This window comes from Pongo pygmaeus, chromosome 11, assembly GCF_028885625.2.
Source record: "Pongo pygmaeus isolate AG05252 chromosome 11, NHGRI_mPonPyg2-v2.0_pri, whole genome shotgun sequence".
Taxonomy (NCBI): Eukaryota; Metazoa; Chordata; class Mammalia; order Primates; family Hominidae; genus Pongo; species Pongo pygmaeus.
This window is the reverse complement of record NC_072384.2, coordinates 61,251,939-61,269,777: the sequence shown is the minus strand read 5'-3', so window position 1 is coordinate 61,269,777 and position 17,839 is coordinate 61,251,939. Positions and strand designations below refer to the sequence as shown.

Here is a 17,839-nt window from a genome sequence, read left to right as displayed (position 1 = left end):
TAGATTGTTTACTTAGTATGGGCTGTGTGTAACACAAATATTAGAACATCAATATAAATCAAATTTTTTTTCCTGTTTTCCTTCAAAATTGCAAAATTCAATGTTAATTTGCATTCTATCGTTAATTTTAATCACCAATGACTTAATCACAGTTATTAGCTTATTGGATTCAATTACCCATAATTGAAATCAGTAAATAGAACAAAATCTGGCTAATCCAATTGTGCTCTACCAATCAGAAATCTCTTTTAGTAAGCATTGCACACTGTTGTCTATATTTCTTAGCTATGCAAAGCAAAGCATATGTAATATATGTAGGTATAACAATTAAAATGATCTTAGTAAATGCTATTTTTCATTAAGTGTTTTCCAATAAAAAGGACCATTCACCATCTTTAAACTCAAGATGATTTTTTCTTGGAATTGAGTATATTTCTAGGCTACCATCTTGCTTTGTTAGTTTTCTTGGTGTGTGTTTAGTAAATATAGGGATAGCTTGTCATAGCATGACACAAATAGGAAGGTAAATATGTTGTTTAAAAAAATGTAATGGCATTTCAAACTCAAAGATAAATTATTTTTATGTTATCCATTACCAGTCTAGATTTTTCAAGGTTTTGCTCCCTTAAATTTATGTAATGAATGTGGATAGCATAGCAAATCAATAGGCCCACCCAGTAAGCATAACCTTCTTAGATCTGAGTATGTTTGTGCAACAAGCAAAATGTCAGGCAAAGAGTTGGTATACTTGTTGAGAGTTGTTTCTAAATATTATAGTAATTCTCCTGTTATGTCAGTGTTGTGACTAAAGATAAGATCCAAGAGCAATTAATTTAATTGTACTATAAATGGTTACATTACAAGGCTTAAAATGAAAAAACCCTTACCTCTCAACTCAATGGTTTATTGGGAGCTCTGTCTGATGACTTGTACTTAAGATCACCTTGCTTTTACTTTTCAATCAAAAGATGACAAATACTATACCTTGTATCTCATTAGTAACAATTTCTCACTAGTAACAATTAGCTAATCCTGTATGTACATTAAATGTTGGTATAACAATAATTGACAATATTTACACAACTCTTTTGCCAGGTACTACTCTAAGTAATTTTCCCTTAATTCTCATAGAAAAACTATGAAATATCTTCCATTATTATCCTTGCTTTAACAGTTCAGGACCCTGAGGTTCAGAAAAGGTAACTAACTGGCTGAAGTTCCTATGACAAATAAGGGGCAGCACTGGTATTTGAATCCACTGCAGTCTGGTTTCAGAACCCATACAGTTAACCACTGGGCCATACTACCTCCCCGGTGAATTAGGCATCCTTCTTCCTATTAAAGAGAACACACAAAAATGGTGACTATACCTCTCTCCTTTATATATATATATCCTTTATATATATATATCTCCTTTATATATATATATATTTACTCATATATATATATGAGTAAAATGAGAATTCCAATTGTCCTTACCTCTCTTCCAGTGACAGCCTACTCTGACAACATAGGCTGAGTTAGATGCCCCTCCCCCTCCTGTCCTACATTCACCTCTCACACGCACTTGATATGCTGATCTGTCATCATGTCTCCATTGTAATTACATAAAGCAAGGATTATTGAAAGATTGACACACAGTACAGTGCTTGGAATATAGTAGAGGTTCAATAAATGTCTGTTGGAATATAGTAGAGGTTCAATAAATGTCTGTTGGATGAACTGATGCTTCTCATTTATTTCAGGTCTGCCTATTGACATTCCAAACTGTACCAGAACAATCAGATGTACGCCTCCCCAGTAAGCTACCATTACTCTGACACCAACTTTTGCAATTCTTCACAATGTGACAAACTACATTTATCTGTGAAATACTTTTGGAAAGCACACCAATAGCTATCCCAAGAAAAATGGTCTTACCTTCTAAATCTTCTTTCTCAAAGTGTGTTTTGAGAATAGAACGAGTTCCACCTCTATCCACAACTGCTTCTTCATCATTTCTCTGTTAAATGAGGATAAGGAAGATTAAATGATAACACACACATTATCTTAATTTCAAAAAACAAACCTTGATATAATCTAATATTTCAAGGTTTAATTCAGTCATTTAAATCTAGTTGTTCATGAGTAGTCTATTTGATTATTAAGTGTTGGCTTAAAAAGAAGAGTAAAATAAATTTGACCATATATTTGAAGAAATGTCATCTGGTTTTTTATAACATTGGAGGCAGTCAAACATTCCAGTTGGCACCATTTGTTAGTGAGATGAAAAACAAAAAAAATAGTTATTCTATCAATTTAGTAACATGTATTTTTATCCTTGATAAAGAATTCTTGTTAACAAGATGACATTTTGAACTATGCAAGGAAAATATGAAAATCATTAGTATTAACACCACTAATGCTATGGCAGGGTAAAATAATTCCACTGTCATTAAAAATGGGATTGGGGGATCTAATCTCTTGAAAGCAATTAGTAGCAATTATTAGATAAAAGGCAACTCTAATTACTTTGCTTCAGTATAATGCATTTTATTGAAACTAAACAGTAAATTATGATCATGTGCATTAAACCTTCTAGTGTCTCTCTATATTTTTGCCAATTTAGAATGAGTGGATAGAGACTATGTCTTCTGAGTACTAAACACATGCTCAAAATAATACAGCCACTAATTTGATACTCAAAAAATAATGGGCAGGGGGGCTGAGTATAATCCATTTTGACAATGCAGGAATAGACAAAATACAAAGTTCTGAAAGAAATAAAATGTAAACTATTATATTTCCAACTTTTATCTGGTTGTGTACACCTCTATAAAAATTACCTTAAAAGTGAACACTGAGCACAAAAGGAGAAATAAAAAGATAGACTAAAGGTGAGTGACGCTTCCAAGATCTATTCCTGTTTATTCCGGTATATGACTAGTAGAAAAAAGGTTTTTGTTTCCTCTTTGAAAGCCAGAGAATGCTGAAAAGAAATTTTTTAAAAAATTAAATTTAAAATGTAAAAACATTTTTTTCTTCTATCCATCAACTACATTGGAGCATCAGACATTGGGGACCTGCCTTTCTTCCATTAAGGAAGAAATCTTTTGACAGAGTGCCATAATACGTAGTAGTGAATACAAGAGTCATGGGAATCCAGAAAAGAAAGAAATTACTGTTAATTTAAGAGCATGGACAGAACAGAGGGAGGGGGAGGAAAAAAATTTCAATGCCTCAATCTTGGAGGAATCTTAGAAATAGCACACATGAAGAATTACAGTAAGGAGAAGAGAAATGAAAGAAGAATCAATAATGTCAAACAACATATAGACATTTTTTAAAATGATGCAAAATTATTTTCCAATGTTGTTGAACGTGGACTACATGATCATTGGTAACCTTGTGAGGGGAACATATAAGGGAAATGCGAAAGTCAAAATCTAATCAAGCAAAACTAATGAGGTGATCTATCATGAAGAAATGAGGAAAGAGGATATAGTTCTTGCCTTGCAAAGCGCTGCTGATTCTCATTAGCTTACCACCCACTGCATATCTTTGCTTTTAGACCTTTGACTAGACTTAAGTTCCAGTGGGCCTTGAAAGGTGAGGTACCAAATGTGACCCACAAGGAGTTGAGCTACATTCCAAATAACTGCAAGATGCTTCCAATTTATACAGACAGAAATACAGGAAACATATGTGGGAATGGATATTAAGGGTGTTGAGGTAATAATGCAAGGAATATAACATTAGCTCAGGCTGACTTTATTGATACGGGCCCACTAAGTAGAGATTCTAGATTTTATGTCGTCGCTCAAGGGGTTAGAAAGGGCTCTAACAGTTTGGTTAGTCGGCTAAAACATGAACCAAAAAATGGGCTATACTAAATGAAGTGGAAATTCCAGAACTGCTTTGTTACACTGTAGAGGAAAGTATATAAAGGCTTAGGAAAACTGAAATGTTAGAGTAGATTTATAATTTAAGGCCTACCCGCCCATACCAGGAGAGTCTAGAAGACGCATCTTTCACCATGACTATGGGAAACGAATTTGTGATAGGAACCCTAGCATCCTTGAAGAGTTTTAGGCTCTTTTTCCTCTGTGGGTCAGGAATTACAAGGGAACTGCTGTCATCAAACTGGAATCCTAAAATGGAATTGGATAATTAGATCCCAGGCAGGACAGGGGCCAAAAGACAGCACATAATCACTAAAGATGGGTGTGGTTACCATATAAACAGTAGTAAAAACAGTAATCAGAATAGTCTGATTCGAGACCTATGGTATTGGTTAGTTGATCAAGGTGTCACTAGAAGTGAAATAGATGGGAAGTCTACTAAATTCTTATATGATCTGTAGAAGCAAAAAGGGTCAGGTTCTAGGTCAGTAAACAAGTCTAACTTGAATCATAAGAAGAGTCACGGTCTTTCTATCAATGTCCGTACTTGAGCCAATTTACAGACCCAGAACCCCTTGAATGAAGGAGAGACCAGATCCACTAGAGAAATAATCTTGCTACACTGCCAAAAACTTGTAGTCTTTCTCACAGCCTTCCCCAAAGAGACCTACCATCTTTCACCAGGATGACTGTGCATTGGGGAAAAGGAAATAATCAGACTTTGGGGGAAATAACTGGACACTGTCTCTGAACTGACACTATTCCGAACAGACTGAAAATGTCACTCTGGCTCACCAGCCAGAGTAGGGACTTATGGATGTCAGGTAGTCAATGAAGTTCTGGCTGAAATCTATCTCACTGTGGATCCAGTAGGTTTCTGAACACATCTTGTGGTTATTTCCTCAGTTCAAGAATGAATAATTGAAAGAAAAATAGATTATAATTGGGGAGTCTTCAAAATCAGAGTATTTGTTTTCTTTTCAAGTCAGTTAGACCTTTGCCTATCTGAAGGCTAAAGGAAAGGTGTCAATATAGAAGAGACTAAGATGCTAGGAAAGAAGTAAATAAAAATTCCCCCTAGCCCAGGTGCTAAGAAAGAATATGACTCTGATCTAAAGACTAAGCTACTAGCATTAAAGATAGGGACTCGTTTTTTCTAAGGTTTAGGGGAAGATTGGAAGGGTTGTTATATATTCAGAGATATTCTGAACAAAGAAAATGGTAGGTGAGGAACCTTCTACTAGGTGGCCCTGTTTTGGGGGGCAAACTGAGAGGTGATATCTTCTTCCAGTGGTAACAGAGCAAGTAAATGAAGAAATTGAGACATTGAGAAGAATAAAAATTCCAAATCCTTTTCAAGAATGATATTTTGGTTGACATTATCAGGGCCTTTATATGGATAATCAGAACAGATAACTCTTCCCACCAGTTTTAATTTCAGATGACTAAGGCAAAGGATTCTAAGAAAAAAAATCACAATATTTTCTGCTTCCTTTGGATAACACATTAAAAACAATTAAAACCTCCGTAAGAGCAGAGTACAGCAAGTTCCACCATTCTTAGACATTAACAATCTGTTTCCACTTAGCTTTTCTGATTAGTTTACTACTGTCTTAGAAAGGAGTTCAGGGAGTTAGATACTGAACTGGTAAATGAGGTGTGAGGTACATGGTTAACTGTTTTCCTAACTACTTACGAGGATAGCATAAATAGCAGTGTTAAAACACAAGAAGTTATAGTCAGGTGTCTGAAGTAGGGATAAGAACAACTAACACACATTATGTTTTATACCAAATAAAGTTAAAAATGCTCATGTCTGTGAAAAAGCCTGAATATGTATATATATATATACACACGCACATACACACATATATATAAACAAAACACACACACACACATATACATATATATATATATATGCTTCTTAATTCTTTAGCATAACCTTGATAAAGATTTTTGCCTCCATGTTTTACAAATCAGTACTTTCAGGTAAAGGATTATAGATACATTTCAACCAAGGAGGTCAGCTCTCCTGTGCATCACACATAGCAAAATACATAGTGGAAAGATATGTTTTTTAGCCTGTGGTCTTGTATCTTTCTGACAACATATGCTGAGACAGATCAGGGCTAAGTGTTTGCAATCAGAGCTAAAGAAATGCATGAATGGAAAAAAAATTTTTTAAATGAAAATAAAACAGGATTCACAGCCATTGCTTTGCTTTTGGGCAAAGCCATTGCTTTGCTTTTGACTTGGTTAGGAATGCTTGTGATTTTTGTACATTGATTTTGTATCCTAAGACTTTGCTGAAGTTGCTTATCAGCTTAAGGAGATTTTGGGCTGAGACAATGGGGTTTTCTAGATATACAATCATGTCATCTGCAAACAGAGACAATTTGACTTCCTCTTTTCCTAATTGAATACCCTTTATTTCCTTCTCCCGCCTCATTTCCCTGGCCAGAATTTCAAACACTATGTTGAATAGGAGTGGTGAGAGAGGGCATCCCTGTCTTGTGCCAGTTTTCAAAGGAAATGCTTCCAGTTTTTGCCCATTCAGTATGATATTGGCTGTGGGTTTGTCATAGATAGCTCTTATTATTTTGAGATATGTCCCATCAATACCTAATTTATTGAGAGTTTTTAGCATGAAGCGTTGTTGAATTTTGTCAAAGGCCTTTTCTGCATCTATTGAGACAATCATGTGGCTTTTGTCTTTGGTTCCGTTTATATGCTGGATTACATTTATTGATTTGCATATATTGAACCAGCCTTGTATCCCAGGGATGAAGCCCACTTGATCATGGTGGATAAGCTTTTTGATGTGCTGCTGGATTTGGTTTGCCAGTATTTTATTGAGGATTTTTGCATCAATGTTCATCAAGGATATTGGTCTAAAATTCTCTTTTTTGGTTGTGTCTCTGCCTGGCTTTGGTATCAAGATGATGCTGGCCTCATAAAATGAGTTAGGGAGGATTCCGTCTTTTTCTATTGATTGGAATAGTTTCAGAAGGAATGGTACCAGTTCCTCCGTATAAGCATTCTTATACACCAATAACAGACAAACAGAGAGCCAAATCATGAGTGAACTCCCATTCACAATTGCTTCAAAGAGAATAAAATACCTATGAATCCAACTTACAAGGGACGTGAAGGACCTCTTCAAGGAGAACTACAAACCACTGCTCAAGGAAATAAAAGAGGATACAAACAAATGGAAGAACATTCCATGCTCACGGGTAGGAAGAATCAATATCATGACAATGGCCATACTGCCCATGGTAATTTATAGATTCAATGTCATCCCCATCAAGCTACCAATGACTTTCTTCTCAGAATTGGAAAAAACTACTTTAAAGTTCATATGGAACCAAAAAAGAGCCTGCATTGCCAAGTCAATCCTAAGCCAAAAGAACAAAGCTGGAGGCATCACGCTACCTGACTTCAAACTATACTACAAGGCTACAGTAACCAAAACAGCGTGGTACTGGTACCAAAACAGAGATGTAGATCAATGGAACAGAACAGAGCCCTCAGAAATAATGCCACATACCTACAACTATCTGATCTTTGACAAACCTGAGAAAAACAAGCAATCAGGAAAGGATTCCCCATTTAATAAATGGTGCTGGGAAAACTGGCTAGCCATATGTAGAAAGCTGAAACTGGATCCCTTCCTTACACCTTGTACAAAAATTAATTCAAGATGGATTAAAGACTTAAATGTTAGACCTAAAACCATAAAAACCCTAGAAGAAAACCTAGGTATTACCATTCAGGACATAGGCAAGGGCAAAGACTTCATGTCTAAAACACCAAAAGCAATGGTAACAAAAGCCAAAATTGACAAATGGGATCTAGTTAAACCAAAGAGCTTCTGCACAGCAGAAGAAACTACCATCAGAGTGAACACGCAACCTACAAAATGGGAGAAAATTTTTGCAATCTACTCATCTGACAAAGGGCTAATATCCAGAATCTACAATGAACTCAAACAAATTTACAAGAAAAAAACAAACAACCCCATCAAAAAGTGGGCAAAGGATATGAACAGACACTTCTCAAAAGAAGACATTTATGCAGCCAAAAAACACATGAAAAAATGCTCATCATCACTGGCCATCAGAGAAATGCAAATCAAAACCACAATGAGATACCATCTCACATCAGTTAGAATGGCAATCATTAAAAAGTCAGGAAACAACAGATGCTGGAGAGGATGTGGAGAAATAGGAACACTTTTACACTGTTGGTGGGACTGTAAACTAGTTCAGCCATTGTGGAAGTCAGTGTGGCGATTCCTCAGGGACTAGAACTAGAAATACCATTTGACCCAGCCATCCCGTTACTGGGTATATACCCAAAGGACTATAAATCATGCTGCTATAAAGACACATGCACACGTATGTTTATTGCGACACTATTCACAACAGCAAAGACTTGGAACCAACCCAAATGTCCAACAATGATAGACTGGATTAAGAAAATGTGGCACATATACGCCATAGGATACTATGCAGCCATAAAAAATGATGAGTTCATGTCCTTTGTAGGGACATGGATGAAATTGGAAATCATCATTCTCAGTAAACTATCACAAGGACAAAAAACCAAACACCGCATGTTCTCACTCATAGGTGGGAATTGAACAATGAGAACACATGGACACAGGAAGGGGAACATCACACACTGGGGACTGTTGTGGAGTTGGGGGAGGAGGAAGGGATAGCATTAGGAGATATACCTAATGCTAAATGACGAGTTAATGGGTGCAGCACACCAGCATGGCACATGTATACATATGTAACCAACCTGCACATTGTGCACATGTACCCTAAAACTTAAAAGTATAATAATAATAAAATAAAATAAAATAAAATGACTTGGTTAGAGCAATAAAAGCAATAGAAAAAAACTAAAAATGGGGTATATATAATTTTCCTAAACCAGACAAATACAAGTTGAAGCCTATTAAGACTCTGTTATTGATATATTTACAAAGCAAATTTATTATTTTTCCAAGACATAGTCAAATATATGTCACATTAGGATGAATCTCTGCCCTCTGAGGTGTTATTAGGCAGAATGCCAAAAGCTAAGTCATGTATCCATGTTCAAAGGTCAAAACAAGCACTATTCCACTGTGTCTTACAATGGCAGTCTCTTAAAAACAACTGCAAAATGGAAAGTTTTGTGTAAAAGGCCAGAAGATGTTTTCCCCTAAGCAGTGAAACATTTAATTTTTATTTCAAGAACCTGAAACAATTTTTAATTTATAAAAATAATTTTTCTCTTTATTTATATAAGGCACCTATGCTATCCTCAACCAAAACACAATTCCATTAAATAGTTGGAAAGATACTGAGAGTGAAATTTTACAGCAGAAGTAGAAGTAGAATCTAAATAAGAAATAGTTGATTATTTAATTCCTGTACAAGTTGCAAGTAAAAATGACTGAATTGTAACGTTTATTTGAAAGAAAAATAAGAGAAGCTAGAATATGAATGTAATTCAATGTAAGTGTCTCATTTTGAAGCTTCATATACAGTATGCCTTTTAAATACTCACTGGATGCTTCACAGAAAAATAAAATGTATACTCTTTTAGGCAAAAAAAAAAAAAAAATCCCAAGATACAAATTAATACTAATACATGTACTAAAAGTCCTCTACTTTTGTTACAGTTTGAAAGATCATATCAATATTATTCAAAACTTTTTAATAGAGCATTTCCCTTCCTCCTTGTTACCAAGAGCAAGTAAACATGGGGTATGATGAAGGGAATGCAGAGGGACATACAGCACCAGGTGCCAGCCTTTTGGTTACCCCAAACACATAGTAAGATAAATTTTTATTTCATTTTGTACTGAGTTACTCTCTAGATTTATTGAACATCAAACACATTAATGCATCCTAATTTCCACATGTATTTGCTCATTTAGGAGCAAATTTTAGCACTGTGTAAGGAAGAAAACACATAAACATATTGCATTGCCCCTTAATACAATCTACCCTTGCTATACCATCAGGATAAACTTTTTTTTTTTTTTTTTTGAGTCTTGCTCTGTCACTCAGGCTGGAGTACATTGGCATGATCTCAGCTCACTGCAACCTCTGCCTCCTGGGTTCCTGGGTTCAACCAATTCTCCTGCCTCAGCGTCCCGAGTAACTGGGCTTAGAGGCATGCGCCACCATGCCCGGCTAATTTTTCCATTTTTAGTAGAAACAGGGTTTCGCCACGTTGGCCAACCTGGTCTTGAACTCCTGACCTCAGGTGATCCGCCTATCTTGGCTTCCCAAAGTGCTAAGATTACAGGCGTGAGCCACCACACCCGGCCCCATTGGATAAACATTTATAAGATAATCGTTTCCAGTAAGTAATATAGGACAGTGTTTTAAAATCTTTTTGGGCATGACCCATAGTGAGAAATACATTTTATATCTCAACATAGTCACATACTTATATATGTGTAAACAAAACAAAAATTTCACAAACCAATACTTACTATTAACAGTGCACCCCAATATTTTCTACTCTATGGTATTCTACTTCATTTGAAAATACTCATCACTATCTATTAAATTTATTTCAAGACTTAATAGGTTTTCACCTGCAAGTTGAAAAGCATTGGTAAAGACTATTGCCCTGGAACAGAGTAACAGTAACTAATCCAACAGAAATCACACCTTAAGTCCACTTACATAGGCTTCTAATCAAATGAACAAACTATAATTCATTACTTTTCAAGTTAATATTTTCCCATTTTAGAAGTGTCAGTTGTGCTAAGTTTAGGAACGGAAGAATTTTTTTATTGTTACATTTTACTAAGCAAATATTAGAGAGCAATAGCAAAAAAAGGTTTCTAGCTCAACTTCCACATCTGAACCAGTGCATTTCCTCACGGAATAGCAGCTAATATGGGCCACCGCATTTCATTGTTACAATGTTCACATAAAAATATCAACAATTTCTTCTGGAATTGTTTGTGAATATCATTAATCTCTTTATGAATATGTTAAAAAAACACATTATGCTGATTTACTATAACTCTTGTCCACTGTCTGAACAAAATATGTTTTTCCCAGTTTTACAAAATATAACTAACAATAACGCCATGAGCTATAAAATTCAAATATTTTATATCCATTTTGTAAGCCTTTTAGTAATTCTTTTTGCATTCTAGAATAAATAGAGGACAAAGTAGTTTATTTTCAATTCTGAATTCTTTCTTCAACTACTTCTAACCCTGTCATTCTACTCTGTTCCTTTCCTCTCCCTATAAATCTCCATTTTCATTGATTTTTTATTTAGCCTTCCACTATTACCACTTGATAATCTCAGCAATTATATTTATATGTTAATATATTCTCCTTTCTTTAAAAAAAGATAGCATGCTAGAAACACTTTCTTGTGTCTTGCTTTTCTTGCTTAACAATATATCCTGGAAATTATTTTACAGTATGTAGAGATCCTTCTTATTCATTTTATAGCTGTATAATACTCCACGGTATGGATGCACCATAATTCAGTCAACCAGTCTCCTATTGACAGGCATTTGAATAGCCACCACTCTTTTACTATTATAATTATTGGCAATGGATAACCTTGTACATATATCACTTTATATTTTTGCCAGTTTATTTTTTGAGATAGATTCCTAGAAGTGGGATTGCCATGTCAAAGATTAGATGAATCTGCCATTCTGCCAGATGGTCCAAATTCTCCTTCATAAGGTTGTATCTCCCTGCTTTATTTATCATATCATTTTTAAAAAGCAACCACCATTTCTGCCTTTTTATTAGCTATTAGGACAGTATGATGTACTAGATATTCTCCATTAACCCTTATAAACCTGCTTAGCACTCTTTTCCTCATGCTCTTTCTTTATAAACTACATCACCAGATTCCTTGCTTTCTACCTTCTGGTTAAGTTCAGCCATGGAGAGACCATGTCAGAGGGTTGGACCGTGGGAGAAGAGAGGCATATCCCCTGTTAGGCCATAGTATGGCAATGGCTGCATTCCTCTCTCATAGACCAAAGCTCTTGTCCTATGACTCCTTTATGGCTATAGCTCTTGCCAATTTTTATTAACTGCTCCCACACCTCATTCCTTTAGGCCTAGGGATAGTACTAGATTCCTGTTGTTGCAGGTCTCCAAGATTTCATGAACCCTAGTTGATTTCCCTTTATCCTGCCCACATCTTTATATGTATTTTTTATTTCTTATATGCCCACACCTTTATAAATAGTCCTTTCATTAAACTTTCTTTATCACCCCTTTTGAGTGACCATGTTTCTTGCTGTGACTCTGACATATACACATGTGTCATGTTTATTTTAATGACTAAAACTCCATGGCTTCAAATTGTGTGAAAATGGACATGTAATTAAGATGGCAACCTACATACATGACTTTGAGTAAGAAACATCTTTCAAAAAAAATACTGCTGAATAAAGGGTAGAGTAGAAAATGGTAGGGAAGAAACTCTGGATCATAAAAAATTGCTCAACAGCATGATTAATTCAAAAAAGTTTAATTTCTGCTCAAAATAAAAAAGAGGGTATAAGAATAAACTTCTGGATGAGAAAATCTTCGCAAGCTACTCATCTGACAAAGGGCTAATATCCAGAATCTACAATGAACTCAAACAAATTTACAAGAAAAAAACAAACAACCCCATCATAAAGTGGGCAAAGGATGTGAACAGACACTTCTCAAAAGAAGACAATTATGCAGCCAAAAGACACATGAAAAAATGCTCACCATCACTGGCCATCAGAGAAATGCAAATCAAAACCACAATGAGATACCATCTCACACCAGTTAGAATGGCAATCATTAAAAAGTCAGGAAACAACAGGTGCTGGAGAGGATGTGGAGAAATAGGAACACTTTTACACTGTTAGTGGGACTGTAAACTAGTCCAACCATTGTGGAAGTCAGTGTGGCGATTCCTCAGGGATCTAGAACTAGAAATACCATTTGACCCAGCCATCCCGTTACTGGGTATATACCCAAAGGACTATAAATCATGTTTCTATAAAGACACACGCACGCGTATGTTTATTGCGGCACTATTCACAATAGCAAAGACTTGGAACTAACCCAAATGTCCAACAATGATAGACTGGATTAAGAAAATGTGGCACATATACACCATGGGATACTATGCAGCCATAAAAAATGATGAGTTCATGTCCTTTGTAGGGACATGGATGAAATTGGAAATCATCATTCTCAGTAAACTATCACAAGGATAAAAAACCAAACACCACATGTTCTCACTCATAGATGGAAATTGAACAATGAGAACACATGGACACAGGAAGGGGAACATCACACTCTGGGGACTGTTGTGGGGTTGGGGGGGAGGGAGGGATAGCATTAGGAGATATACCTAATGCTAAATGGTGAGTTAATGGGTGCAGCACACCAGACCAGCATGGCACATGTATACATATGTAACTAACCTGCACATTGTGCACATGTACCCTGAAACTTAAAGTATAATAATAATAATAAGAAGAAGAAGAAGAAGAAGAAGAAAAGAAGTGAAAAAGAATAACTAATAAAATATAAGTATGGAACACTTTCAAAGAAGTTTTCTCATAACTCAAGGAATGTATGGTCTCTCTCAATCTATGGGTTGGTATCTTCATTAATATAAATAAACCATTTTCTAATATTAATTTAAGGAGCAGTAAAAATATATGGACACATATATTTTATAAACATGACCTAAGAGCTAGTTTTTTAAGTGTTTTTTATTTTCAAAGGTTTCAAACTTTTCAATTCTCATTAACGTTAAAATACTTCATAGAAAACAAAGGTTGATTTTACTCATTTCACTATGTTAAAACATGAATTTTCCAAACTTGTAACATCTCACATACCATATTACTTTCACATTCAGATTTAATAATGTTTTTCTACTGTTTCATTAATAATGGATGCAAGATTTTAACTTCTTAGTTTTCTTATTCATCTTATTACTTTTATGTTAAATCACAAAATTAAGAAAATTGAAAATTAGCATTTAGATTTAATGCTAAAATTCAACATACGCATCCATTATTTACCCTAGAGTCATTCCATTTGTTCATTACCATGTAAGTTAAAGTGCAATACAAATATAAAAGACTCAACTGCTTCAGGTTTAATTGTATCATACTGCTTTAAATAGGGCAATAGATATACGAGTATCAGCTCAGAGATTGCTGCGTTACAAGAATTTAAATACTAACTGAACTCAAATCTAAGCATAAGTCAAGCCTAACTTTTAATTTCACCACATATATTATAGTGCCATAAAATTTATTGGAATATTACTTTGAAATTAGGTTTTTAAACTCATATTTATTCTATGACATAGACTATACCATCTCATGATAATACAAGATAAATCTGTTTCATCTACTGCATTAAGTAAATCGTATAAAATATATTTCTTCTAAGTTAGTCCAATAAATCACTCTCTCTTTCCTTACGTATTTTTATTAAAGAAGCATTTAAGTTCCTTTCTGAAGTATCTAATTGGGGTGTTGGCATACCAACCAACCAAATTAGGTTTCATTTATTTACACAAAGCAAATGTGTTGTTTCATCTTTATACATACAAGAAAAAATAGAACTGAGAATAAGAATTGGAGGGTAAAATCCTCTAATGTAGGAATAGTGTTTCATTTACTTGGAAAACTCCACCAATCCAAAATGGAAAGACCAGTTGAGGGACCACACAGTTAGGTCAGGGAGGGTCTGGTCTGTCGAAATGAAATAGCCCAGGGTCAGGTTCAGGGTTCAAAGTTTCAGAGGTGAAAGTCCTCCAATGCTGGAGCTCCTTTTGGTTCAGGATTAAGTTCATCACAACATATAGTGTTATACTTCTGACTGTTGCTGTGACCTAAGGAATACTATCTCTCCTAGTGGGCCTAACATCTACTAGTTAAAGGATAAAAGGTATCTGAGAAGTTAAGAAAAGTTTTAATTAGTCAAAAGTATTTTAAAGGGTAGCAAAGCCTGCATTTTTGCCTACTGGTTTGCTTGTTTTTAATTCTAGATTTGATTCCTGACTTGTTCTTGAGGGTCCTTCTGGAGCCTCCATTCTACCTATGAATCCAATTTTCTACCCAGAACCTGATATTAACTGCCACTAGATTTCCTTATTGGAACATGGACAGGATATTCCTGTTCATGCCATGTTTACTCTCTTCATGTTAACTTGCTCATAAATGCCTTATCACAAGGCTCCATCTGTCTTGTAGGCCTTCATTTATTTGTCCTGCTGTGTCCTTCCCTGAGCATCTGCCACATACTCCTTGAGTTTGATGCCCAAGTCCTCATTCTTTCTAGCATATCCTAACTCTCTGCTGCCGATTCTCCCATTCTGGAAGGCATCAGAAAGCCAGTGCTATATAGAGACTAAGAGTTTGTATGTGTAGCCACATAACATCTAGATGCAAGTCTTGTTTTAATAAATTTCTAGCTATGTGACTTTGTATATTTTATGTAATCTCTCTGTCTTGAGTGACTTATTAACACATGTAAAATGTATGAATTTGCCTGGCATGTAGTAGTTTTCAATAAATGTTTGTTATTATTTTTTGTATTATTTATATATTGCAGGATTTCCTTCTTTTATATGGCTCAGGAATGTGACTCTGCGTGTGTGCATGTGGTGTGTGTGTGGGGTGTGTGTGTATAGATACATACATATGTATATTATATATATACCACATTCTCTTTATCCACTTATCCATTGATATATTCTTACGTATTTTGGGGCCACAAAAACCGATAGGACATGGTTCCATCCTCAGAGAGATTACAGACTTGATATGAGTGCAGTAATACAATGGTATTATGAAGGAAATACAATAAGCAACACTCAATCATAAAGATTGTTAGTTTTTTCAGATAATGTCAGTAAAGCCTCCATTGAAAGAGACACTTGAGCTGATTTTTAAAAGATAAATGAATCTTTGCTGGGCTGACAAGGGGGAAAAGTGATAGTTTAGTCATAAGTATCAAAACAAGTGCTGAGTTATTTGAAAAAGGGAGAAAGACATGAGCAGGACCCAGAGCAAGACAGATTTCCTGCTAAACTGCCAAGCTAGTGATTTGGTTATCCTTAAAATCTCAATGCCTGGAAAGAAAATTTCTCTCAAACCCTGGGACAGGATTGAAAATCCTGATGTAAAAAAGTAGAACTTTGAGAAATTATATGTATATATGTATTTGTATATAATTCTTAAAATTGCAAATTCCATGGATGGGCAAAACAGTTAACTGGAAACATGATATAAGAATAAGGGAACCAGGAAAAAGATCTAAAGAAATTACATAGAACATAGCACAGAATTAAAAAAATATAAAAAATTCAAAAGAAATAACTAAAGAGATGGAGGTTAACATGAGAAACTGAAATTGTATAAGGTAAGAATGGACAGTGAAGGAGTACTATTTTAAAATAATATGTAAGAACTTTCCAGAATTGATAGAGGACATGAATCCTCAGATTCAAGAATCATAACAAGAAAAGTGAAAGAAAATTCGTGCCCACACACATTATTTGAAACAATAGAATGAGACATTTTTAAAGCATCCAGGAAAAAAGCCACCTACAAAGAAATGACAAAATAACAAAACAGAAGAAACAAGACAATAAAATAATATCTGTATTTTTTTGTTACTCTAGGAAAAATTTTTGTTACTCTAGAAGTATATGCCTAGCTAAGCTATCATTCAAGAAAGACATTTGATCTGCATAGCAAAGGAAACAATCAGCAAAATGAAAAGGCAACCTATAGGATGGGAAAAAATATTTGCAAACCATGTATCTGGAAAGGAGTAAGGGGTTAGTATACAAAAAATATAAGAAACTAATACAACTCAATAGCAAAATTTTTTTTTAAAAAACTTAATTTTAAAATGAGCATAGGACCTGAGTAAACATTTTTCCAAAGATGACATAAAAATAATCAACAGATATACATTACGCTAAGAGAAATAAGCCAGACACAGAAAAACAAGTACTATATGATCTCACCTATATGTGGAATCTTAAATAAAAGTCAAAATCATATAAGCAGAGGGTAGAAGGTTGGTTGCCAGGGACTGAGGAGCATGCGGAAATGGGGAGACATTGGTCAAAAGGTACAAACTTTCAGTTGTAAGATGAATAAGTTTTGGGGACCTAATGTGGAGCATGATGACTACAGTTAATAATATTGTATTGTTTACTTGAAATTTGCTAAGACAGTAGATCTTAAGTGTTCGCACCACACACAACACACACACATAACTATGTATGCTAATGGAAGTATTGATTAACTTGGTTGTGGTAATCATTATACAATGTATATCAAATCATCACTGTACACCTTGAATATACACAGTTTTTATTTGTCAATTATACGTCAATAAAGCTGGGGAAAGATACTTAATAAAACAGAAACTGAGAAAATTTCCAACCAAGACACCCTTGTTAAAGAAATTTCTAAGTATACGCTTCAAGAAGAAATAAAATGATCCCAGAAGGGATATCTAAGGTAGAAGATGAAATGCTGAGCCAATAAATTGATGGACCTAAATAAAATAAAATGAGTTTAAAATCAAATTTATGATTGCTAGATCCTTTTTATTTGTAAAATACTTGAAATTTTAAATTAAGTTGTTTTCTAGATGAAAGTAAGGGTCATATTTTGGTTTGTATTCAAGTATCTATCTTTGCTTCAACCCAAGATCATATCATTTGTAATGCTCCCAAATATCAGTATCCTTCTCCATTCCTGACAAAGGTTACATACTATGGACTTGTAGGAGACATAAGTGTCAATTGTAAGAAGGGGATGAGGATAGATGTATATATTTTTAAATGCAATTAGCAAGTTCTACCTTCTCCATCATTAATAAAACGTTGCTCTTTATAAGTCTGTAATAATCTACAATATCAGAATACTA

At 34.7% G+C, this 17,839-nt stretch overlaps 1 protein-coding gene across 10 annotated transcripts in view; it reads right to left on the bottom strand.

Moving 5' to 3' along the window:
* Window positions 1–17,839, bottom strand: part of SLC4A10 (solute carrier family 4 member 10) — a 370,258-nt gene that overhangs the window by 212,141 nt on the left and 140,278 nt on the right. For all 10 annotated transcript variants that reach the window (XM_063648250.1, XM_063648248.1, XM_063648255.1 and 7 more), the window contains one exon: window positions 1,921–2,002. In XM_063648250.1, coding sequence (XP_063504320.1) covers window positions 1,921–2,002 — 82 coding nt within the window. The remainder of the gene's footprint in view (window positions 1–1,920; window positions 2,003–17,839) is intronic.